This window comes from Branchiostoma belcheri, unplaced genomic scaffold (genome assembly GCF_001625305.1).
Source record: "Branchiostoma belcheri isolate BF01 breed outbred unplaced genomic scaffold, Haploidv18h27 scaffold15, whole genome shotgun sequence".
Classification (NCBI taxonomy): Eukaryota; Metazoa; Chordata; class Leptocardii; order Amphioxiformes; family Branchiostomatidae; genus Branchiostoma; species Branchiostoma belcheri.
Window position 1 is genome coordinate 3,359,317 of NW_017802935.1, and position 27,146 is coordinate 3,386,462.

The window sequence follows — 27,146 nt, forward strand, 5'->3', positions numbered from 1 at the left end:
ATGTCTTCTGAACAAATTACCACACAGCCAACAACAACTAATAAACTGTGCACTACACAGTCAACATCTACAGAAGTGTCCTCTGAAGCAGGCACTACACAGCCAACATCTACAGAAGTGTCTTCTGAAGCAGGCACTACACAGTCAACATCTACAGAAATGTCCTCTGACGCAGGCACTACACAGCTAACATCTACAGAAATGTCTTCTAAAGCAAGTACTACACAGCTACCATCTACAAAAGTGTCTTCTGAAGCAGGCACTACACAGTCAACATCTACAGAAGTGTCTTCTGAAGCAGGCACTGCACAGCCAACATCTACAGAAATGTCTTCTAAAGCAAGTACTACACAGCTACCATCTACAGAAGTGTCTTCTGAAGCAGGCACTACACAGTCAACATCTACAGAAGTGTCTTCTGAAGCAGGCACTACACAGTCAACATCTACAGAAGTGTCTTCTGAAGCAGGCACAACACAGTCAACATCTACAGAAGTGTCTTATGAAGCAAGCACTACACAACCAAAATCTACAGAAATGTCTTCTGAAGCTGGTACTACGCTACCAACATCTACAGAAGTGTCTTCTGAAGCAAGCACTACACTGCTTACATCTACAGAAATGTCCTCTGAAGCAAGAACTACGCAGCCAACATCTACAGAAATGTCTTCTGAAGCAAGCACTACACTGCCAACATCTACAGAAGTGTCCTCTGAAGTAGGGACTACACAATCAACATCTACAGAAATGTCCTCTGAAGCAGGCACTACACAGTCAACATCTACAGAAGTGTCTTCTGAAGCAAGAGCTACTCTGCCAACATCTTCAAGATTTTCTACAGCAATTTCAACTGAACCAATCACTGCAGAGTCTACATCTACAACAGTTTCCACAATAGTTTCAACTGAACCAACCACCACCAAACCAACACCATCAAGAGTTTCCACAATAGTTTCAACTGAACCAAGCACAAAGCCAAGATTTTCTACAACACTATCTACTGCCCCAAGCACCACACATTCAACATCAAGATTTTCCACAGTAATGTCCACAAATCCAGCATCTTCAAGATTTTCCACAACAACGTCTGATGAACCAAGCAGGGAGTCAACATCAACAAAAGTTTCCACTATAGATTCAACTGAAACAACCAGCACAATAGATTTAACTGAACCAGCCACCACAATAGTTTCAACTCAACCAACCAGCACAATAGTTTCAACTGAACCAACCACCACAATAGTTTCAACTGCACCAACCACAACAATAGTTTCAACTGAACCAACCACAACAATAGTTTCAACTGAACCAACCACCACAATAGTTTCCACTGAACCAACCAGCACAATAGATTCCACTGAACCAACCACAACAATAGTTTCAACTGCACCAACCACCACAAAGCCAACATCTACAAGAGGTCCCACAACAGTTTCAACTGAACCAACCACCACACTCCTAACATCGAAAAGATTGTCTTCGACATCTCCTGAACCAATCACCACATTGTTAACATCTGCAAGATATGTTACAACAACATCTAGTGCACCGAGAACCACACTTGCACCACCTTCAACTTTTTCAACAACAGCAATGCAGTCCGAACTAACCACCACCCAACAATCATCTACAGTATTGTCTACAACAACAACAGCCTCTACTGAACCAAGCACCAAACAGGAATCATCCACAGATTTTTATACGACAGGGTTATTAGAGCCAGTCACCACACCTTTACGAACTATTGGATTTTTTACAGTGTCTGAACCCAAAACCACTCAGTTAACGTCTACAAGACTGTCAACAACAACTGCATCTACTGAACCAATCACAACAAAGGAATCATCTACAATTTTTTCTTCAACAGAGTCATTAGAGCCAACGACCAGACCTTTATCACCTACAAGAATGTCTGAGCCTAAAACCACTCAGTTAGCGTCTACAGGATTGTCTACAACAAGAGTATCTACTGATGCAAGAAACACAGAGCAATCATCTAGGACAGTTTCATCTGAACTAATGCATCTATTGACTACAGAATCTTCATCAAAGGCAGAGTCTTCTGAAGAAGTCACCACTCAGCCATCATCTAGAATGTCTACAACAACAGTGTTTTCTGATGCTAGAACCTCAGAACCAACAGATGCAAGAACCACACAGTCAATGTCTACAAGATTTTCTACAATGTCTTCCAATGCAAGGACTGCACAGTCAACATCTACTGGATTTTCTACAACATTTACTGAACCAGGCGCCTCCCAGCCAGCCTCTACTGGATTTTCTACAACATTTACTGAACCAGCCACCTCCCAGCCAACCTCTACTGGATTTTCTACAACATTTACTGAACCAGCCACCTCCCATTCAACATCTACTGGATTTTCTACACTTTCTTCTGAACCAAGGACTACACAGCAAGCAATAACAAAAACTTCCAGAATAATGGTCTCAAAACCAATCTTAGCAAAGTGGTCATCTATGCACACGGCAATTTCAGCACCAAGGACAGAGCCAGTATCTACAGACTTTTCATCCTCAGGCCACACATCTGTGCCATTGAGAACTACAGAGGCCTCCACAGAATCTACATCCATGGAAGAAACTTCCATTTCAACAACACAGGCAGCAACTAAGATATCAACAGAAAAGACTTCAAAGCCAACTGTCAAATCATCTTCAACCACCGAATCATCAACCTTGTCACCAAGTTCCACTACTTTGCCTGTACCAACAACAACCATGGAAATGACCACTCTGCCAAAAGGCTCATCAGAAATGAGTTCAACTGTGGTACAAGCCAGCAATACGTCATTGGCACAGACATCTTCTACACTGTCAACAATTTATTTGAACACATCTGTGACAACTGAAAGGTCTTCAAATATCCCAAAAGCAAGTACATTAGGTACATTTGTGACAACGCCTACTGACCAAGGTTCCACTGGCTTGGAAACATCCATGTCTACCCAACAACAAAGTTCTTCAATGCAATCCTCGTTGCTGACACAAAAATCGTCTCCATCAACAACTTCTGCAAAAGAGATTCCAACTCAAACCACAACCAGAGAGATGCCAAGTTTTCCATCAACAACAAACACAATAACCACACCTGTGGAAACTCCTTACAGTGAAATTGCAATGACTTCAGCATCATCACAAACTGAGACAACAGTACTAGTGACTTCAACCCTAAACTCAACACCTAAAGGACCATCCACTTATGGAGGTAGAACAACAAATTCAGCTACGCAGTATACAACATCTGAAGAGTTAACTACCATAGACAATCCTCAGCCAACATCAAGAGCTCCATATAGTTCTTCACAATTGTCAACTCTTACATCTTTGGAACCAAGTTCAGCACCTGTCAAGACAAGTGGATTGCCACCTGTACAAACAACTGAAGAACTGTCAACAACAATCACCTCTGAGGCAGGAGCAACAGCCACTAGTACAACCAGCCAACTATCCTCACAATTTTCTTCAAAACAAACAAGTACATCAACTACATCTACATCATTGTCGATTAGCCCCAGAATCTATAGCTCAGCATTATCAGCCACAACAGTGAAAACAACTCATCAATCATCATCAATATCCTCAACAACCTCAACATCTGGAGATACCAGTAGTGTATCAAACACACAGAAGCAGCTTTCGCAATCAACAACAAATTTAGAAACCACTTTCGTAAGTTCAGAATCAGGTGATGCCACATCCGCAGCCACCAAAGTTTCAATAACCTCTTCTTCTCCTTCACTAAAATCCTCCACAGAAGGAAAAACTGCTCCATATACTCCATCAGAACCTCCATCAGCATCTGAAGGAAGCAGCAAAATGCCTAAATCTTCACCAACAACCAAGATAGCAATGACAGCATCAACACATTCATCCGATTGGTTGTCTACCATTACTGTTCCTCCAATAACAAGCCAGTCTTCCTTTGAATCAACAACATTACAGCAGTCAAAAGAAACGGCCAGTTCTTTTGTTACAACAGAATTTGCAACAACAAAGAACAATATGTCTGCAAAAACTACAGAAAAGTTAGTATCTGAGTACCCTTCTCAGACTGTCAGCAGGACAAAGTTGTTTACGACAAATCTTCCACAATCAACCACAAATATCTTGTCCTCTTCAACATCATTGACCTTCCAGTCTAAGCCAACAACGTCTTTTGAAGTGACCCCAACATCAGCGACACTGGCTGATGAGCAAACGCAAATGTCAACAACGACAGCGCCACCAACAAATAAAGTTTCCTCTCCCATGGATCAATCTACTTCAGTAAATGAGGAGACTAGCTTACCTACAACAACAACAATGTCGACACCAGATATAACTACAGGACGTACAACAGTAAACTCAATGGCCCAAAGCTCTACAATAGAAATATTGCCAACCAGTTCTTCTATTGAGACGTCACATTCTTCATCAAAACTTTCATGGTTTGATGCAACAACAGCAAAGTCCACATCAGAAAGAACACCGGTACCAACAAGCCTATTGACTACTAAGAAACCTTCTACAAAGGCTTCCTCTTTATCATCCCTTATAACTGACCTAGTGGTGAACTCAACTGCAAAATGGAGTCCAACGGAAGGCTCTTCAGTACCAACGACTTCTTTTTTGAAAAGAGTGTCAACATCTTCAGGTGGTTTTGACGTGCAAACAACCCAATCAGTTACAGAGGCACCATCTTCACTGACATCAGTAGAGCCAACATCATCAACTGTTGACACCACTACGTTTGCTACCTCTACAGGACAACCCACAACACAAGGGACTTCTTCGGGAACAACCCAATATTCAACAGAAAGACATATGATGACGTCTATGATTTCAACAGCTCGTACATATCAGAGATCATCTACAGAATCACAATCTCTGACAGAAGAAATGACCACAACATTTCCAACGACAAACCCGATGAAAACAAATGTGACAGCATTATCTTCTGCCCCTTCCACAACAACAACTATCTCACCATCATCCCAGGAAGTTTCATCAAAGCCAACTGTAACAAAACCTGCTGCAAGTTCAACGCTTTCGTCAACCCTAGTCACAACCAGTCCTGTAGAGATAGTTGCATCAACAGTGAAAACCTCTGCAAAGACTACTATTCTTTCAACTTCAGCTGATTCAGCATTACCAGCCTCAACATCAGCAGCTGCTTCTACTTCTACAGTGTCTCAACTTACATCAGAAGTCTCTGCTTCATCTACATCTTTAAGAGAAATTCCAACAACAGTACAATCAACTACAGAAGAAGTGCCTTCAACGACCATGGCAGATGTAATGTCTTCAGCGTCAACAGCAACATTAAGAGCATCGCCAACAAAGTCAACAACTAGCTCAGTGTCAAAGACTAGTTCATCATCCCTAAATCCCACTGAATCAACAGTAACACCCCCAGCATCTGCTTCCTTGTCTACTTCAGTACCCCTGCGACTATTAAAAGCTTCCACATCTCTGAAAACAGATTCAACAGCTTGGTGGGATGATGAGGCATCAACAACCCATTCAGAAATCCAGTCAACAATGCAGCCAGATTCATCATTCACAAGTACTGTTTTTACATCTGGAGTGAATGTCACTGAACAAGTGGCATCTCAACCATCAGCGACAAACACTTTGGAACCAACTACGTTGAAAGAAGAAATGTTATCAACAGCAATGACCACTCTTTCAGCAAAGCTATCATCTATCAGAACAAGTGTGATGTCAACATTGGATGTGGCTTCTTCAAAACAAACTGAGCCAAAGCCACAGGCTTCAACTTCAGTCTCATCAGTATCAACTTCTGCGGCAATTTCAACAAGTCCATCAAAGATCTCTTCTACAGCTTCCAACTTTTACTCGACGATGAGAGCTACGCTGCAACCTATAACATCATCAACTTCTAAAGTACAACCTACAACAACATCATCAACAAATCCTTCATTTTTCACACAATCAGCATCCCCAGAAGTTACTACAGACCATGATTTTACAGAGGAGTTGACAACAACACCGTTTTCATCTCTTCTGAGTTCTACTGAGCTAACAACATCACAACCAACTACTGAGACAGTGACAACATCAAATTTGCCTGATGCTTCTGTATCAAGCACAACCCCAGAGGAATTATTAACTTCATCAGAAACCTCCACAACAATATCAAAATCAACAGAGATGTTGACAGCCACCGGAAAGTCACCCACATCAACGAGGTTGTCATCAACATCTTCTGAATCATCTACTGAAAAGTCATCACTTAATACCGGAGGTGTGACACTTTACTCATCAACCCAAACATTGTCTATGTCAACACAACAACCTACAGAGATATTGACAACAAGATCAACCATGGGAAAATCATCCACAACAAACCTGTTGTTATCAACTCAGTCCACCCCCTTCATGTCTTCCACCATGCAAACGTACTCTCCAACATTAACACCAACATCTTCAAAGACTACTGCATCAAGCACATCTCAGTCATCCCCCGTGAAATCAACAACAGTTACACAAAAGCTTGTGTCAGAAGCATCATCAGAAGGCCTGCCAACATCAACAGCTGAGTCAGCTGATACTACTTTACTTCCCACAATGTTGTCTGAACCATCCACTCTGTTATCAGGCAGTACCAGCGAAACAACACTTCAATCATCAACCAAGCCATCGTCTATGCCATCCTTGCAGCCCACAGAAACAACTGGGCAGAATTCAACTCTAGCAGATGTGCTGACTTCAAAACTATCTGATGTTTCTCCATCACATTTGTATACTTCAACATCAGCTGCTTCTGTAACCCAAGTAACCTCCTCACAGCCAATAGAAACCCATGTAAGCACAGGGGGAACATCACTGACTCAGACAGTATCCAGGACAAAAATGTCACCTTCAACATTGTCCACTGAGAAAGTTTCAACAATGGAAATGATTTCACCATCAACAGCAACATTGAAGGAGTCCTCAGCATTTGCAACCAATGGAAGCCTTAGGACATCTGCAGAAACTGCAACGTCTAAGGCATCATCATCTCTGAAACCATCTTCATCATCTCTTATGACAGCAACAACCTCATCATTGTTAACACTGTCTTCAAAAGAAATCTCCAAGTCTTCAACATCATTGTATTCAGAAGAAACTCTGCCCTTAAGCACGAGTGATAGAACACTGCAGACCACAAAAGCATCTACAACAAGCTCTCCAACTACAAGTGTTTTAATGAGGTTGCCAACTTCTTCATTTCAAACACCGACAGAGCCAAGGTTGAGTTCCACAACTATTACAGCACCTGTATCATCAAAAATCCAATCAACAACTCAAGTATTGTCAACATCAGGGGTGACACATTCATCCTCACACACCTTTTCCTCTTCTGGAAATCCCACAAGACAGCTGTCAACATCAGTATCTTCAAACCAAACTCCAACTGGCTTGAAAACAACTAATTTATCAACAACCAAATCAACTATGAATGCTAGTATGTCAGCAACTCCTGTGCTCCTAAATAGCAGCTTTATTGTACCTACAGTGTCTAATAAGCAAACCTCAGTATCCACAGATACAACTCATGAATCAGCAACCAAATCAACTACAAAGGAAATATCATCGTCACTGCAGACAAGTTCTGTTTTAGATATTCAACATCAGTTATAGCTGAGCAATCTACATCTATAGCATCCTCGGAGTCACCATCTACATCTGAAATAACTACAGAAGGATCGACAATTGGAACAATGACTGGAGATACGTTTGCTAATACAATTACACCAACCAAGACTTCACAAACTTCTCCAGTTGTGAGTTCTGAATCCTCCACAAAAGTGCTGACATCGCAGTTATCAACAACACCTAAGGCCCCTGTGAATACAACTGAAGAGGCACCCATCGACAGAAGTACGCCTTCTCAAACTGTTCCTGTTGCTAATTCTGAATCTTCCTCAACTGTGTCAATGTCACAGTTATCAACAAGACCTGAAACTACACCAGTTGATGCAAGTACGCCAGCCAAGACTTCACAAGCGATTCCTGTTTCTAATTCTGAATCCCTAACAACAGTGTCAACCTCACACTTATCAACAGTGCATCAAGTGTCTGCATCAACATCACAATCAGACACTGAGGCATCCTCAACATCTCAAGTGTCATCTGCTTTATTTTCATCTTCGAAAAATCCCCTGACATCATTGACTTCTTCATCTTCAACTAGAGCCACTACTACAAGGCAGGTTACAGATCCTGTACAGGCTACACAGTCTGTGGCACCTACAGTATCTTCCACAGTGCTGCCTTCTTCAACATCAACAACTCATCATTATGCGACATCTTCTTCAGTTCTGAGAGAGACATCTGTGAGAACAACTTCAACCTCTCAAGGAAATGTTGATTCATCAACATTTCGCTCAACTGTTTACCCAACCTCAGCAAAGACAACATCTTCAATATCTGCAAGTTCTCCTTCTTCAACCACAGTACATTCAAGACCATTGACCTCTTCTCCTATAGCAATTGTGTCTTCAGAGAAAGCTTCAACCTCTGTAGGAACTGTAAGGACAAGTCCAAGCAAGCCATCCACAAGTACATTATTAACAGAAACTTCAGTATCACCAATGCAAAACTCTACATCTTCCTCATCTACAACAACATCCTTGTTTTCAACAGAGGTTAGTTCAACCATAGAAACTACAACCCAGTTTACCACCCAAAATCCTTCTTCAAAAACTGACTCCACCTTGACTTCCCCACAGTTCACAACACCCATCACCACTGCATCTCCCGTAACAATGCCTTCTGTAGCAACAGCAACATTTCCAGAAACCACTGGGTCAATAAGAGCCAAATCCACCACCAAGACTTCTGCAACAAAATTTTCTCTCCCCTCATCACCAAGCACAGTGATTACAGAGCAAGCAACAACCACAACAAGCAAGGATTCAACATCATATTCTACATCAAAGGAATCCCCTACAATGTCAACTCTGTTCCAAGCCCAGACAACTTTAGTCACATCTACTTTAGAACCCCTTTCTACCGTAACATCCTCTATAACTCCTACAGTAGAGCCATTGAAAACAACTCTGAATTCTGATTTGTCATCAACAAGCCAATCAAGTGTGCAGACATCGTCGTCAGGGGTAACAAGTCCATTTGGTTCTTCAGCGTCTCCATCACATAAGACCTTGTCAGTTACTGCTTCATCTTCGGTGTCTTCATTACCGAGCACAGACTCTGTAAGAAGTACCAGGGCACCTGCAACCAATGCTACAATGGCCTCATTTCCTACTGCAACTGTATCCCCTGGGCAGACTGAAACAACAGCAACAACCCAAACAACTGCAAAGAAGTCCACAGCAAAAATGGACTATTCAACATCACCTATCAGTCCTTTGTCGTCCACAGTGCAGTCTACATTGCCGCAAAACCTTACAACTGCAAGGACTGGCGTATCAAGCACAGAAAATGTAACCAGGCAGCATGTAGTAGACACTTCTGAGGTATCAACTCCAAAGTCTACCACTCAGATATCTTCCATGACACAACTACCATATTCATCATCTCCACCTACTCTCTCTTTGTCATCAAGACACACTCAGACACCATTGACACAGGCACGTTCAACTGAACAGATGACAAATCTTGTGACAACTATGAACTCCACGGCCATGGAAATTACTTCTGCAAAAGTGGCCTCTTCCACAGAAGTAACGTCTGAAGTTAGAACCAGATCTTCTCCAGTTCCAAGACAGACATCAGTTAAATCAACCACAACCTCAGAAGTAGGTATAACATCGTCTATTCCCCTATCAACACAGATGCCATCATCAGCGAAGACGACATCTTCAATATCGACGGTTGTCCCCTCTTCATCTTCTGTGCAGTCAACCCCATTCACCTCATTGTTTTCAAGAACAGAGGAAACTTCATTGTCCACAGTAACGACAATGGCAACTCCAAGCAAACCACTGTTGTCTTCTTCAGTATCACCAACATTGAGCTCTCATGCAGCTAGAAGCACCTCCTCATTTTCAGAAGCAGTGAATCAAACATTACTAACTACAACCCAATCCAAGACCCATGTATTGTCAACATCTAGGAAGCAATATTCTTCCACAAGGCACATGACCTCTTCACCTTTGGTAACAGGCTCAGAGGCAGCAACTCTTAAAAATACCACTGTGTCGTCAGCTGAAACAACCACAGAGCAATCATCAATGTTGTCAACTGTTTCCTCGCCAACAGTTCCTACAGTATCTAAAACATCATCTGTGATGTCATCAATTTCTGCCCTACGATCAACTTTGCATCAAACTACAAAAGCTGTAAGAACAACCAAGCTATCAGCGAACACTAGCACTGCGGCCAGCCAGCCATTAACCACAAATATGTCCTCCACACCGCTCATACCAACACTCACTACAAACTTGCAGGAAACTACCAAAAATGCAACAGCTAGTTCAACTGCACAACCATCCTTAACTACAATATTTTCTTCTTCATTTCCAACATCTACCCCACTTTCCCGAACAACGTTTGCAAGATCAACAGGATCTTTAAGTTCTAGATTGACACCTGTAACTTCAACTGTCACTATGATTAAAACCACTGGATCCACATCTACAATGCCAGGACATCCAACAACATCAGTATCCTCTGCATCTGTGAACACACAGTCTACAAAACAAACTGTAATGAAGGAAACATCTACATCACAAAGCCCATCTCCAAGACTGACAACTTTAACTGCATCTACCTCAGAACCACATGTGACCCCAACTTCCTCTAAGATGAGTACCACAATGGAGCGCACCCTCACTGATTAATCATCAACAATCCAGTCAGGTGTACAAACAGTGTCATCAGCTTACAAAACATCGTCAAATGATGTCTCTTCGTCTCCATTGCATTCCACATCTCCAGTAATAGCTTTATCCACCACTGGTCCTTTAAAAACGACATGGACACCAACAGAACAATCAACAACCTCCTTCTTTGTCACAAGGTTGCGATCAATCTCATTCTCTGCACAGACTACAAAGCTATCAACAGGCCAACCAACTATATCTCCAACCAAAACAATGTCTGCTAAACAAACCACAGAATCCACAAAACCAGCAATAGCTTCAACAATGATGTCTACAATATCAGAAGTTCCTACTACTATGATGCCTTCTCCCATATCAGTAACTCCTCGCTTAATAATTACATCATCCTCAGAATTAGCTGGGACGTCTAAAATACCAACCTCAGCCCTCATGCAAGATAGGACTAGCCCCTCAAGTTCACCAATGTTATTTTCCACAAAGACGAAAGCTTCTGTATCAACAGGTGCCTCCTTGTTGTCTTCAGTAAAGTCCTTTACCTCCCCATCACCAACAACATTGTCTTCACTGAAAAGCTCACAATCCATGGAAACTACCACCAGAGCAATCTCAAGTAGACCAACCACAGAGACAGTGTCTACTGCAACATCAGCTACCCCGAGATCTTCTTCAGCAGAGCTGGTATCTTCCACGCAAACTATCAGTCCTTTTTCAACAACACAAGCACACTCTTCATCTCCAAACATACAGTCTACAGAGCAAGCAATAACTTTGTCAGAAGCAAGGACAGAGCCTACTGTACATGTAACAACAAAGACATCCTCTACAACACCAAGACTGACCCTTAGATCAACAACTTTGATGGTGTCTGCCTCAAAACCACTCGTGAGTTCAACACCCTCAGAACGTACTGCAGCAGAGCCTACAGTGACTACTCGCTTAATCACACAGACGCAGTCTTCCACAAAGACGTCACCAGCATCAACAACTCCTTTATCGTCAGTACAGTCTGTGTCTCCGACCTCTTCTATGATAGCAACATCTTCTGCAAAAGTTTTGGCATCCACAAAATATACCACAACAGCACCAATAGACCTAACCAGCAAGAAAATGTCAACAACAACATTGCCAACTGCCCGAACATTGTCGTCAGCATGGATGCTCTCAACAAGACAGTTAGATGCTTCTTCCCCAACGACAGAACATTTGATGACACCCTCAGTGCCCAGAACTCCAACCACACAGTCTAAGGAGCAAACAGCAAGTGTCCTGAAAACAAGCGGAGAGCCAGACAGACATTCAACAGCAGAGATTTCATCTCCAACATCCCAGGCATCATTGGGAGTAACAACCTTGACTCCATCTACCTCTGAGCCATTTGTAAAAACAGTGACATCTGTCAGCCCCACTTCAGAGCCAACCTTTGGATCATCGACAACAATGACATCAGAGGACGCATTGTCTTCAAAGGGACCATCTCATCCTTCAAGCTCGGTTTCTGCTTCATCTTCATCAACAACTAAATGGATGACCTCCTCTTCATTTGTTACGACATCTCAGCGTATCTCACCCTCTGCACAAAGTACAAAACCCTCAACTGGCCAGTCAACTACAGAGACTTCCACAGCTGATGTGACATCCTCTGTAGCTTCCTTGTCATCCATTACACAATCAACATCGCCAATGCAATCATCGACCAAAACCTTGCAACAAAGTACTACGTCCACAAGAACAAGAGGGATTTCAGCCACACAAAAGTCAACTCCACAACTAGTTGGCAGCACTTCTAAGTCCTCAACATCACAAGGAACTAGTCAGACATCCTTCAAGACGAGTGTACCATATTCAGTATCACCCTCTGCTTTCTCTACATCTTCTGGACACTCGCAGGTAGCAGTGACATCAGCAACACCAATGAAAACATTTACTGAGCAAACCACTAGTCAAAGAACATCTACAAAGGACCCAACAATGAAGTCTGTTACTATGGCAGAATCTACTGCAATAATGTCTTCTTCCATAGCAGCAGCTTCTGTCTTAAAGACTACGTCTTCAGATCTAAGACAAACATCTGTGCAAATGTCTTCAATCTCTGAAAGAAATTTAAAGTCTTCAACTATTCGCCCAACCACACAGAAGATAGCCTCAACAATATCAACAGCTTCAACATCAAGAGCCCCCTCCTCTTCTTCCAATGTAACACCACCGACCTCTACTTCCTCCATAAGAGAGGAAACCTCATCATCTATAGAAACTTCAACAATGGCAACAGCAAGCAGACCAAGCACTAATAAAATATCAACCCTCCTAAGGGTTTCATCAACACCAACAGTCACTTTTTCTCAGGCACCAGAACATTCGACAACATTGTCTTCAAACACAAAATCTATGGAACAATCAACAACAAGCATTGTGTCGTCAGAAAAGACAAAGAAATCCTCTACAACACTGCGGGGGTCTCTAACACATTCGACCATCAGTTCATCTACCTCAGTACCACCTGTGACCCCAACATCCACTCTTAGGCTCACAGAAGAGCCTTTAAGTACTGTCAAGTCCTCAACAATCCAATCAAAATCACAGTTGTTATCCTCAACTGGTCCCTCTTTGTCTTCACCATATTCCACAATATCAGTTACAGCTTCATCTTTGTTAACAAAGTCTGTAGAGGAAAGCACAGTTACTATGCCTTTAGGAAGTACCGAACAGTCAACAGCAAGGTCCACATTTCTTAGAACGTCACAGTCAAGCTTACCCTCCACAAGAACTACAAAGCCACCAACAAGTCAGATAACTATGAAGACGTCCACGAAAATATCCACAGCATCTGTTGTTTCACCTGAAGTACAGCCTACTAGTACTGCATCTGTGACATTGTCATCCAAAATGTTGTCTTCCCAACAACGTACTGTATCTATGGGATCCACTGCAATGTCAGCCACTCAAAAACCAACAGAGCAACCATCAACAGCTACTTCTACAACAGCTTCATCTCAGCGGCAATCCTCTACTACTCTTGGATCTACCCTGCCATCAAGCCTTCGTCCAACTTTCTTTTCAACAATGTCAATGGCAAAGGAAGCGACTTCGACATCAAATACTACAACTTGGTTAACATCTAGTGAAGGTGCCACTGAACAGTCGACGGCCATTACCACTCTCCTGGCAACAACAGACGCCCAACAAAAACAATCAACAAACTCTGTCAGTGAACCAACAACAACAACAGTACCTACGACTGGAGCAGAGGCCATTGTGACAACTCCATCTAATGCTGACATCACAACAAGTAATATGTTTGCATTGTTTTGTATTGAATCTTCCTTAAAAATACAATATATTGGTTTTAATATGCTTGGAAATCTTGTCAGCAAACATGCAACTAATATAAAAGTTGTATAATATAACATTGTCTTGAACTTAAATAAATAGATGCACCTAGCTGCAAATTTGAGAAATACTTGGCAAATGTGCAATGCCATGCTATTCTTAAATCTGTGAATAAGTAAATAAGTTAAACATTGCTTCTTTCTTTAGCTACACAGACGGCAGTACTCTACTGTGAGAATGACAACAGGTTGAATGTAGAGTGGCCTCGCACAGTGGCTAATGCGAGAATTCAACTCACTGGGAGCTGTCGCTATGGTATGTTACATCATAATTATTATCTGTCTACAGTACAGTTAGATTCAAGATACAATGTACATGTACCAAGCCTTGCAAATAAATCAGACTGCTTATACTCCTTTCAGTTTTATCAAATTTTCAAGTTACTGTAATAATTGTAAAATGATTTTTATTGTAATGATCCTATACATTAATTATGCTGCAAATACTAGTATGCCCCATGGCCACAAACTTACTTGAACATTACTTTCTTTTGTGGCAGGCCTTATTGTAAGGGAGTGTAGGGGCAATGGCCAGTGGGAAACTCCAGACACAACTGAATGCCGGTCCCCTCAAGCAGCTCAACTGTTGGAAAAGGTGTTTGTGGATTCTTAATTTGATTTAACATATCACACTTGTTTCTCCTTACGTGTCAGTTACTGAATTACTCTATTATGACTGGTTTATTTTCTGATTGTTGAAACTGAACTTGAGATAGTTGAAATCATCATCAGTTGTTAATATGTGTTCTTCGTTTCATATGACAGTACTGTATAGTAACCATCTTGTGTAACAGTTTCTTTCCCCTAGACTGCAAAGTTGTCAAACTTCCTCCACCCTCCCAAATACATGCTTCTCTCTCATATACAGAACACAAGTTTCAAAACAAACATCTACCACCATTTTCTTGCATAGTCATATATCTGTCATACCTACATGTTTACATGTATTAACACTGTGGTTAATTTGTCTTTGCCCTAAGCAATACCATTAAAAAGATTAAAGGTGCAACATTGGCATCTCCTTCACTGATGTACATGTACATTTATATGTATGTGTCACTGTATCCATCTAGGCCAATACTACTCTGACAAAGTTAGAAACCATGCAGCACATAACACCTAATGATGTGGACATGGCAGGACAACTTGCACAGGCAATGGAAGATGCCACTAACTCCTCAGGTGGGTACATCCCTACAGCCAACGACTTACAGCTGTACACAAACATCACGTCGTCTCTCATCCGCGTGTTCGAAATGGCCAACGACACAACAACATCGTACTCCAAGTTAAAAAGATATGCACAGGTTAGTGGTCACTCAATAATACTTTCTTATATAAAGTAGAGTGGATTCATTCCTCAAGCTAACTGACATCTATCACACCACTAGGGATGACTGGTGTGATAGATGTTGGTTAGATTTTACTCCATAATACTTTCTTGTTATAATTGTCTGACATAATTGTACTAAGTATGTTCCATGGTCACAATTGTCTTGTTGTGTAAGGAATATCTACATGTAACACTGGTTCATAGTCTGTATATTGTTTCTTTACAGAGTGTTGTCAATGTGTTCAGCAACATGATTGCACCCCCCAATAGGGAAGTCTGGGCATCTGTTGGCCAGGTAATTACTAATGTGCTGTTTTCAACATTATGCTACTTCACTCAGTTTTCATGGTAACAAAATTGTATAGTCTAAGGAAAATGTTCACAGAACTCAATCTTCACTGTGGTGGGAAGTGTAGGCAGGTTACAGAGACAAATGAAAAGACAAATCATTTCATTTCATTTATTTCATTTATTTCGAAACCTTTTAGCCCCGAAGGGCTAATCTTCCAAGGCTCAAACAATTAAAATTACATAATTACAACATAGTAGTAACATTTAAAAATACATACATACATACATGTACACCACATCAACAATAAATACACATAGATATTAACAATTTAAAAGTAGCGAGCAAGGGTCAAGGATCAGGTGACACTACTACTGTTTGAAACGGCTTTCTTAAAACTGATAACATCGCACAGTGTCTTAACGTCAGATGGTAGATCGTTCCAGAGCACGACTGCACGATACAGGAATGAGCGTTTTCTGCTATTGGACTAAGGTATTGGTAATCTAAAGTTATGTGCGGAAGATCTGGTAATCATTACCGGTAGATAACAGTAATGATAAGTTCACAGTACAGAAGAGACACTGACAACAGTAAACATAAATGCATGACATAACTAACATGAAAAAATAAGGAATTACAGTGTTCCCACTAGAATAGATTTAATATTCAGAAATGTCATTGTATTCTTAATTATTTGCAGTTCACCCATGACCGTTGTGGAGGGTGTTCGTGTGTTATGGAGCAGGCTGAGAGACTGGCTCGATCTCTGGCTCGGAACCTGCCACCAAACTCTACCTTTACCACTGAGAGAGAAATCCACACCATACGTATACGTAAGTTACTGTATTGTCTTGTTATAAACTTGTCAGTGACCATCAGTACAAATAATGCATATTTAAGATTTTATTACGAGTAAATAAGAGTATAAAGTAAGACAGCAGGAAACATGTTACCAATAGATCTAGATCAGTGAATCAAAGCTATTACAGATACATACTAGGTAAAGGAGCCTGATAATTGCAAAAATGGGCAAGATTACACTACATCTCTGCATTATTTTGTTCAAGAATTTGTGAATGTATCTTTCTTTTGATAAGATTTGATTTTGATACCATAGAAACTTTGTACAGTAGTGCTATGACTTATTGGTACATACTTAGACTATATGATTGAAAAGGTAAAGACAAATATTACATACATTTTTGTTCATGTATCTTGTATGATTATCAGCAAGCAAAATCTTTATGTGCTTTATGTGCTTTATTAAACTCCATTAGCGACACACAAGACATTGGTACAAAATCAAGTATGTAGCTAATCTTCCTGGAGTTAAAATACAATAGTACAAATACACTACATCAAAATTACAACATTATTTACATACGACATTTAACAATCTACAATCAAACATGCAATGTACCCCTGACAAATCTCCTGTACTTTCCATTGTAGACATTGAGTTTAGAAAAATCCTAGTCTCGTCACTAAGTGCAGACCTGGAGTTTCCCAGAGAGATGTCAGAGTTTGTTAACCGGATCAGACCATCGCCCATCAACCTTCCTGTCAGTGTGCTGCAGGCCGGGGACCCAGGTGAGACAGTTCAATTCAGTTCAGTCATGGATTATCTTCATTTTAACTCCATGGTTCAGTTGAGACAGATGCCATAAATATCATGGTAAAGTTCTAACCAGAATACATGTAAATCTGACTACTGTAAATCACTTGATACTCATGGTTTTTGCAGTCACTTTTGTACCATAAATTTATCATTTGTTTATTTGTTTATTTAAATTTTTCACAAAGTGAAAGGGAGGGCAAAACAGGTGCGAAGCACCTTTGCTAGTTGCCCTCCCACATACAAAAACAACAAGAATGTACATTACACAGTCAACAATCTATAATTATACAAGTAGGGCACAAAATATCATATAAACATAATCAAGGTAACAACAATGACTTCAAACAAATAATTCACAGACTTTCTCCATTCTGCAACTGCTGCCACTGCAAACATATAGTTCAGCGACCATGTCCATTTTTCTTAGACCGCAAAATTTTGCTACCGTGATTTACAATATTAGCTCGGAGAAGACAGTTTGTAATTCTGGTGAGATGGGAGACAGCAAATTCTGCAAAAGACAAGATATCCACCACAAATGATATGTTTAATGGAAATCTCACTCACGACTTGTTTAGTCATAAGTGAGATGGGTGAGCTAATGAAGACAATATAATTATTATATTTTGCATTATATTGTCCATAACTGCTAAATCTATTGTTTTTTTCATTTAATGAAAGCATCCTCGGTGTACTATATCGCCTATCATGACCTGCAAAGCTGCCTACCTCCAATATCTTCTGGAAAATACAGCGGGTAAGATTATCTTTTTACTATTGAAATAGTAAACCTTCCATTGAATACACCCATGCAATTCAATATAAGAAAGAAGCGATAACTCTGTATTCTCAAAACACTTTTGTCAGATGCTATAATGTCTCATCTTGTTAAAGGGAATGAACTTTTTAAAAAACTTTACTTTGTTCATAGCTTCACGATACAATCACAAATCGTTGCATCTGGAGTGGACCCTCAACCCAAAACACCTTTCCAGCAGGATGTCTCCATCGGACACTGGCACCTTACGGTATGTGTTTTAACATTTTCAAACTTTGAAACAGTAACTGCCATGTGAGGTCTTACTCAGTTGAAGCTTTTACTTGGGATCTAAGTTTGTTGAGGCCAATGATGTTCTAAAATAATGTTTCTCCACATTTCAGAATGCACCCAATGAAACCGCCTGTACTTGGTGGGACTTTGAAACAAGGTACGTATTGCACACTATATATCATTACCATTGATAGCTCTGTAGGCAAGCCTAACCTTCTTTGCTGACAGGTTGATAGTATAGTATTACATTTTTTATAAAATAAATGATTGGCAGCTACTTCAACTTCAACATTGACATAAAGGACACTTTGCTTTGTTTCCATAGGCAATGGACAGACAGAGGATGCACCATAGATGTGTCGATGTCAAACGACAGTCACACACGCTGTCTCTGCAATCATCTCACCAACTTTGCCCTTCTCATGAGCCCCTTCCACAAGGTCTGCTGTGGTATTTATTATGTTTACCAAAGGAAAACATATTAGTTGTGCTCTTTTTCCTCTTCTTCTTCTTTTCCAAACCAAAAAGGTCAATGACCTGAACCAGACTGTCTGTTACCATGGTAACTAGTGTTTGGTTACATCATGTTGCAATTTTATGGCAGGAGGGATTTAGACTCCTGTCTGACCATTTATGTATGTATGAATGTGTTTGAGTAAGAGTTAACAGAGCAGACTGAAGGTAAACATTTTGCATTTGCTTTGCAAATGTTACCTTTCTAGTTTATTGTTTAAACTAGAAAGGCCAACATTTGCTTCGGAGCAAATGTAATATTTCACTCCATCTCCCTCCCCATACAAAAATAGAAGATTCTGAATAAATCATACTGCAATCATACAAGGACAAGCTTTTTGAATCTCGACAGATATTTACAAAAATGGCACTTGGCCATTATCTCCCTTTTTTTTTACAAAGATACAACGACAAGCACTTTAAATCTCGACAGCTTTACTTTACACTTATCTCAATTTCAAAGTTACATATTGCAGGTATCTAAATACTACTAATGACGAAATTGCAACTACTACTAACGGTAGCAAAATTTTCACGGTCTGAGAAACATGGACATGTTCACGGAACTATATATTCACGGTGGTGACAGTTGCAAGGAAAAAGAAAGTCCAGGAATTATTTCCTAACTGTAAAGATAAGTTCACGGTACAGAGGTGACAGTGAAAACCGTGAACATTGACCTCCTGCTTGCGTTACGTTGCGGTACAGTGAAAAAAAATCGGGAATTACAGTAATCAATTTACAGAGTATGTTTGCTTAGTTTCCAGATGTTTTGTATGAATGTCGTAAACTTAGTTTTAAATTAACGAAAACCGATGCGCGCACAGATGCCATCCATACAATCAAATCAACATGGCCTTATTAACAATCACATAAACTATGAAGCCATACATTGAATAAGCTATACATATAATATGATTATCATAACCTTTATTTTTAAAATCATGCCAGTGAGCTAATTGCATGTACAGAGTGAAAGAAAGTAAAGTAAAGTAAAGCAGTAGAATTTCTGTACTAAGCTATGATAGTACTCCATATGATTCGTCCTCATCGTCATCATTCAATGTGGTCTATCTCTTGCTACTAGTGACTGGTAATACCTCTGTAGATTCTTCACACTGGCAGAGTACTGTACTCATTCTCTCTTGTCAGCTCCATACTTTTGTGACAACATCAAAGTGATTTTGGTTTGTATGTTGGAAAAATACAAAAGACTAACATTCTAAGTTATTGACATTCTTGAGTAAGAACAATCAGTTTTTGAATGTTAAAAAGCAAAACAACGAAAAATCAAAAAAAAAATGTTGAAATTGTTAAAATGCAGGATTGTTAAAATTGTTAAAACTGATAAAATTGTTAAAACTGATAAAATTGTTAAAAATGATAAAATTGTTTAAAATGTTAATATCCGATGCACTGGGGTTCGAACTCACAATTTCTGGGATTGCCGTCTGGCGCGTTACCAACCGAGCTAACTCGTTGCGATACACATCACTCACTGCATTGTATGTCATATAAAGTAAACAGCATGGCGGTATCGATCGCCTCAAGCCACCAAGACTTTCAACTATTAACTATGGGGTTTCCTTCTTTATCAGGTTTGCTTTTGAACCACCTTGATGTTACTTAACTATCAACCCGGCTAGCAGAAGCCGCCGGCTCCTTTGATATTACAGCCGCTCCCTGTCCAATCTTGTTTACACGCCGGGCGCAGGTCATTGACCTCCAACTTGCGTTGTTCCAACAGAGAAGAGCAAAATGTCTGGCTCCCGCAGAACGTACCGCACTCTCCCGCTGGACGTACCGCACTCTCCCGCAGAACGTATCGCACTCTCCCGGAGGACGTCCCGCACTCTCCCGAGGGAAGTCCCGCACAGCGTCCTGCACTCTCCCGCAGAACGTCCCTCGAAAATTGATGCGTATTTCGTGGCCTGTGCTGTACCTACCAAAACACTTGAGTTCATACTGTCAAAATGGAATGGCTTTGAACAGGTGTTAATTGAGTTAATCCAATCAAATCCAACAGCCAATCAGCAAGAAGAAAAGATTAGGCTGCGTCAGGTTCATGCTTGCATGCCCATATTTGGGCCCGCCCCCGAATTCCTTTCTTATTACGTCACGCGCGTACGCCCCACAGTACTTTCCTATGGGAACAGCTAAAAACGCAAATAAAACGATTGTAAAAGCTTGTATCAAAAAAATAAAAAAACGCCTAGGGGTATTTACCCACTCTACCTTTATACGAAATTCCAGGTCGTTTGGCCCAAAAATGAAGGAATTGAATCAATTTAAAGAAATGGCAGGAGGAGAAGAAGAAGAAGGAGGAGAATCATCAGTAAAAACAGTATTTCCCTCCATACTTAAGTATGGAGTGAAATAACAATTCTTTATTCATGAGAAGTTCAAATTGGCCTGCAGGCCACTTTTCATTCAAGTTTTGAGGGAAGAAGTTAGCTAAGGGTATATTCATGCATAGTACTAGTAGCTTGTCTTGCACAGATGCAAAATGAAAAAAAGTCTGTAATACTTTGCAGTACAACTACTAGATATGATACAATGTGGTAAAGTAAGTATGTCTTACTTTCCAGACTTCCCCGTTTGTGTCTAAAGCACTGAAGTACATCACGTTCATTGGTTGTGGAATCTCTTTCATCTTTCTGCTGATAACTGCAATAGCCCATCTCTCTTTATGGAGGTATGTGTTTCTTAACTACTGTTTTGTGTGTGTATGTGTGTGTGTGTGTGTTTGTGTGTGTGTGTGTGTGTGTGTGTGTGTGTGTGTGTGTGTTTGTGTGTGTGTTTGTGTGTGTGTCTGTGTGTGTTTGTGTGTGTGTTTTTGTGTGTGTGTGTCTGTGTGTGTGTATTTTTGGATTTGTTTTTGTATATATGTACAAATTTCCACCTAAAACCATTGCTAGTATTCACCAAGAAAGCCCAAAGATATTTGATGGCAGTTAACAAACAGTTGGTACTGCTTTTTTACATTTGCAGGTTTGTGAAGAAGGATTCTGCGCGTGCACACATTCATGTCAACTTGTGCCTCTCTCTCGCTACTGCCAACTTAGTAATCATCATCTCTGAGATTGTCGACCCTGGAATCACAGTAAGTTTGCTTTCATTTTAGCAGCTTTTAGAAGACTAGGGAATTAAATCCACCGCTTTCCAAGTCATGTGTCTGTAAATTCTGCAGTGAATTTATACCAGCTGTGAATTCATTACTTGACAAATGCTAGAAGTATGTGTATACAGTGAAAACTTTTAGCATGTCCAATTCTTTGTAGTGGAAATAGCAGCTGAAAGTCCTTCTTTTATAATTCCACCATAGCAACACAGATGAACCTTCAAGCTAAGCCCCTACAAGTTATGGTGAAGGAGTATTAGAACAGCTTTTTACTGCAGTATGTATTTTGTGTATTTCTTCAGGATGTCAAAAGCAGTAGGGAGCACTGTGTGAATCATAGGCTTCATACTTTCTCATCTTCGTATTACTTTCTCCTTTATTGTTCTGTTTACTGTGATTGCCGTGAATCATAGGCTTCATACTTTCTCCTAGGTTCTGTGTACTGTGATTGCGGTGTTCCTTCACTACTTCTACCTGTCTGCCATGACGTGGATGTTATGTGAGGGGGTCCAGCTGTACATGTCCATCGTACACGTCTTCAGGAGGTCCAACAAGATTGTCAGACGGGCGTACTATGCTGTGGGATGGGGTAAGTGTTCAGCTAACTGTTGTAGTACATTGTAGATCACAATATACAAAATACATGTACCTGTTGATATGTATTACAGTTACATGTGGCCATGTCTTTTGTTACTGGTTGAGTATGCTTGTTTGGCTTGTTTTTCCATGTCTACAGTAAACGTGTCCCTGGCTTTATATAATGGCTTGGAAAATGTTTTATATTGGCAAAGAAGTCAGCCCATGCCCTTCCATAGGATTTATTTTGATTGAAGTGGTTGGCAAAATGTCATTGTTCTGTGTAAAAGTTCATGCCCCTAGCAGCTTTCTTGTAAAATGCAACCATAGATAATTCATCAGGTTGGTAAATGATTGAGTAGGAAAGCTCCTTTATTCACAACCATCATTTTACATGAGCTGACATTTCGGTGACATTCTGTGACTGGTTCACTGTGCACTGAAGCTAGATGTTACATGCTTCACTTCTCAGCAAGATAACGTTATGCTTGGATTTTGCTCTTACATTTTTAGAAATGAAAGAAATGAAGTGCAACAATATGGATACTACCCGGTAACTCATGAAACGGTGTGGTCTTGCAGGTGCTCCCCTGGTAATTGTAGCCATCACCATTGGTGTGACCCAGTCGGCAGGTTATGGTAACCAGGTCACAGACACTAACCCACAGGCTCTGCCTGAGACTAACACCACTACTGAGGCTACCAGTCATGGACAAGTGTCAAACAACAATGGGGAGGACGAACAGTGAGTAGAGATTTTGAGTTTGAGTTTATTAGGATCCACTCTTAGCATACAATGTACATGATACACACATCATGATACACAGGAAAATATACAAAACATAGATACATTGACAACAATAGTGAAATAGTAAAGATACATTCCATCAGGAATAAGCATGTTTGGTTGTGTGTGGATGGCGTTCAGCACCAAGGACAGAACCTGTGCATGTATCTACACTGTTTGGCAATAAAGTTAACATCTCTGTATTTGAACAATGAGAAAATATGTGTGCCCTGCAAATGATCATACCCCACCAATCACTTATGAGAAAACATGTGTCTCTTTCAGCTGTTGGCTGGTTGTAGACAATGGAGTAAGGTGGTCTTTCATTGGACCAGCAATCTTCATCATCGCAGTAAGTATAGGGTTGTCAACCAGGATTTGGTTTGGCTAGGGTGATAAGAAAGTCTTTTAGTTACATGTAGTCTAAATCTTTTTACCTATAGTCCTGTTTAAGCAATGATCATAGTCTGAGACAGTTTGACAAATATCTATGTCTACTTTCAAGTTGTTGTTCTACAATACAGTTACATGTACATCTGAGTATGATATCTTGTGTGTGGGCTTGCAATAATATTGCAGTCCTTTTCATCTTTTGTTTTTGCCTATTTCAGGTGAATCTAGTCATCATGGTGATTGTGTTGAAAACCATGCTGGGGAACAGAGCACTGCAGAATGCTGAACAATGGACACGAACAAAGTAAGAATAGAATAGACAATTGTAGTGATAAAATTCTTTGAATGCATAATATATAGTTACATGTAATATACAGGCCTATAGATATTGCAGGCAGTTTTCATGATCATTCACAAAAAAGTTGTGTTTTAACTTATCATTTGAAGCCATTTTTCCTAGAGCAACATCACATGACTATATGGAACAAGCTACCACGTGATTGTTTCCCACATGGGTATAACCTTAAACTTTTCAAGTCTAAAGTCAACAAACATCTGTCCTCACTGTAAAAACCAAAATATTTGAGTGGCTCCCATGAGCCTTGTTTTGTGGAGTAAATGAAGTAAAAAAAAAAAGCCATACATGAGTTTAAGTCCGTTTACAATTGTCCAACAAGATGTGAATGAATCATAGGGATATTGGACATTTCATTCCAATCCAGGGCTGGAATACGGGCCTCTTTTGTGATGCTGCCTCTGCTTGGCTTAAGCTGGCTGCTGGGCGTGTTCTCTATGAATGAAGAGACTTCAGCCGCTTTTGGTCTTCTATTTGCAGTTGTCAACTCTCTTCAGGTAAGTTTTTTGGTGAATGATTCATTCTTGACTTGACACAAATGATACCCATGGGACTTCAAAATTACACTACATTTGTACAAGGATTTGTATTGGATGTACATTTTTGTAATTAACTGTCATGCCTTAATAACACGTTTTGTTTAGTAGCCTTCTTTATGACCACTGTTTTACCTCGAATTCGTAATCTTAATATGTATTTTATCCAGCAATGTAAACTTATTAACATTTATAACTCTAATAGATTTTATCATATGTGTATATGTTTGTAATAGATGTTGTTCGATTTTAAAGCTTTTAATGGGTTGTAATTGTAAGTAACAGTGCAATTCAGAACCCCTGGGTTCTGCAAAACTGTTTTACGTCGTTATCAATAAACCAGTCATATATTTTGTATCAATTGTTATAGGGCCAATTGTTCTAAGTAAATGTAACATTAAGATTCATTTGTCATTTCTATTCTTTTTCAGGGATTGTTCATCTTCATTTTCCACTGCTTAAGGAGTAAAACGGTACGTTTCTTTACCTAACTGTTAAGAGTAATCTTGATATAGCAATGTGATAGTTTCAAGATCAGAAATATACTCATTTGTTGATCGTCTCGTTTACAAAGTAAATTACTATTATTGCTGTACATATCATTGGTGTCTTGGTATCCATGATAGCGGCATCTTCATAAGATTTCCTCTTTGTTTTTCCACAGATAAATGATGCCATTGATAAGAAGAATGGCAAGGGAGGCAGCTTCAGGAAGAGCAACCTGTCAAAGACAATATCAGTAAGAAAAATGATCCTTAACTTGGGAGATTAGGTGGATGATTTAAGATAAATTTCTTCTGAACAGATACTTAGGCCACACCAATTTAATCTGTTGGTTCTTGGATTTGCCTCTTCATTTTTCTGATTTGCCCTGATTTATCTGATTTCTATATTTTGCCCTGTCACTTCATATTTTTTCTGAGAACCAACCAATTAAATTTGTGTGGCCTTACGGGTGGCTAATCATGGTAAACATGCCATTTTATTAACTTCCAACATACATGTATATGAAGTGCCTATTTTTTTAGCAATACATTAATTGAAGAATGTTTATTGATGTTACAGAGACAAAGTAGTTACGACCCACGGACAACCATGAAGCGCGTGAAAGGGTCCATGCTACTTCGCCGGTTGTTCCCTAGCAAGAAGGACGACAGGCGACGACAGCACTCCAGTTCTGGTGGCACCAACTCTCTCTCTGTCCCCAGCACCCCGCCCAAGACACGCAAGGATGAAAGAAGAAGAAGCAGTGGCTTCTCTATATCGTCTCTAGTTCGGAAACTTAGAGGGTCTCAGAGTTCGGAAAATGCTGAAGAGTCGTCGTCTGGAGATTCCGGTGTGGCAGATTTGAACTCGGGAGGGAAACAGTCGCCGGATAGAAGCAGGCGATCTTCTTCATCAAGCACACCACATACACCAACAACCCTGACCTGGGGGCCGACTCAGGATCTAGAACAACCTCCGGTTGCCCCTCCCCGAACCAAGCGGCAGAGGGCTTCTGCAACCCTCATGCCAACACAAACGCTTCCAACATTAGTCGAGTGTTCGCCCTACTCTACTGTCAACTCGATCAGGAACGTTACAACTACAGCACAGGTGGAGCCCAACCAAGTTGATATTGACTTTACCAAAGAACCTTCACTAACTAGTTTGCAATCGTCTACAGATTTTATAGGTGAACAACTTGTGAACGGTAATGGCTTGAGAAGAGTAGCTTCTGCTCCAGTAAAGAAACATTCAAACAAACACTCAAAAGGAAGTTTACAGGACACAATTGTCAATATTCCAGAAAACGCATCACCAGAAATAGCAACCTCATCAGAGTCTCCACCAGAAGATAGCGTTTCTGATTATTCTAGCGTGTTTGAGGAATTACATGAAGTTGCAGTGCGCAGAAGATCATTACCAAAACTAGAAGACTGGAAAAATGTTCTGTAACTCTTTAAATAATCTAATATCAAAGATAGTGAAAAATTCCCAACCAGCCTTGTCAACCTTAAAAATTCTGAAATAATCACTTTACCAAAGATTAGCTGTAATATCTATAAACTGCAAAAGCCATATCAACAGAATCTATAATGTTATTCAACCTACACATACACACACACGCACATACAACCACGGAAACACATAAAATTGTGATTATCATTACAAAATAAACAATTGTAACATACTTGTACATAAGCATCAATCAAGGAATTTAATGTTCAAGATTTCTAAATTACAGAGACTTGCAAATAACTGTTTCATAGTGACATGATCTTTAAGGAAATTAGATTAAACATATGAAATATTATTTTATACTGAATGTTGTTCATACTAATAAGTCTCAATAAAGGAGACAGGTAAGAAATATTAAAGGAAAATTAGT

The 27,146-nt window shown here is 40.1% G+C and overlaps 2 protein-coding genes across 3 annotated transcripts; both read left to right on the forward strand.

Annotated features, from left to right (window-relative positions):
• On the forward strand, positions 1-27,146 carry LOC109465221 (serine-rich adhesin for platelets-like). Its single transcript, XM_019762365.1, has 26 exons — positions 1-717; positions 764-885; positions 8,416-8,654; positions 8,739-9,023; positions 9,804-9,955; positions 10,827-14,100; positions 14,349-14,456; positions 14,701-14,795; positions 15,274-15,507; positions 15,760-15,828; positions 16,526-16,658; positions 17,278-17,415; positions 18,125-18,200; positions 18,375-18,471; positions 18,605-18,651; positions 18,820-18,934; positions 21,596-21,702; positions 21,999-22,110; positions 22,561-22,717; positions 23,287-23,449; positions 23,777-23,843; positions 24,103-24,188; positions 24,607-24,736; positions 25,207-25,248; positions 25,440-25,514; positions 25,841-27,146. The coding sequence occupies exons 1-26, from the start codon at positions 1-3 to the stop codon at positions 26,711-26,713; spliced, it is 7,713 nt and encodes a 2,570-aa protein (XP_019617924.1). The 3' UTR covers positions 26,714-27,146.
• On the forward strand, positions 7,623-10,842 carry LOC109465312 (mucin-5AC-like). 2 transcript variants are annotated; one of them, XM_019762511.1, is made up of 2 exons: positions 7,623-10,070; positions 10,314-10,842. In XM_019762511.1, exons 1-2 carry the CDS (start codon positions 7,728-7,730, stop codon positions 10,809-10,811), a joined length of 2,841 nt encoding a protein of 946 aa, XP_019618070.1. In that variant the 5' UTR covers positions 7,623-7,727; the 3' UTR covers positions 10,812-10,842. The 2 variants fall into 2 exon arrangements, with proteins under 2 accessions (XP_019618070.1, XP_019618071.1); XM_019762512.1 differs by having other exon boundaries at positions 7,623-8,825; positions 9,126-10,842.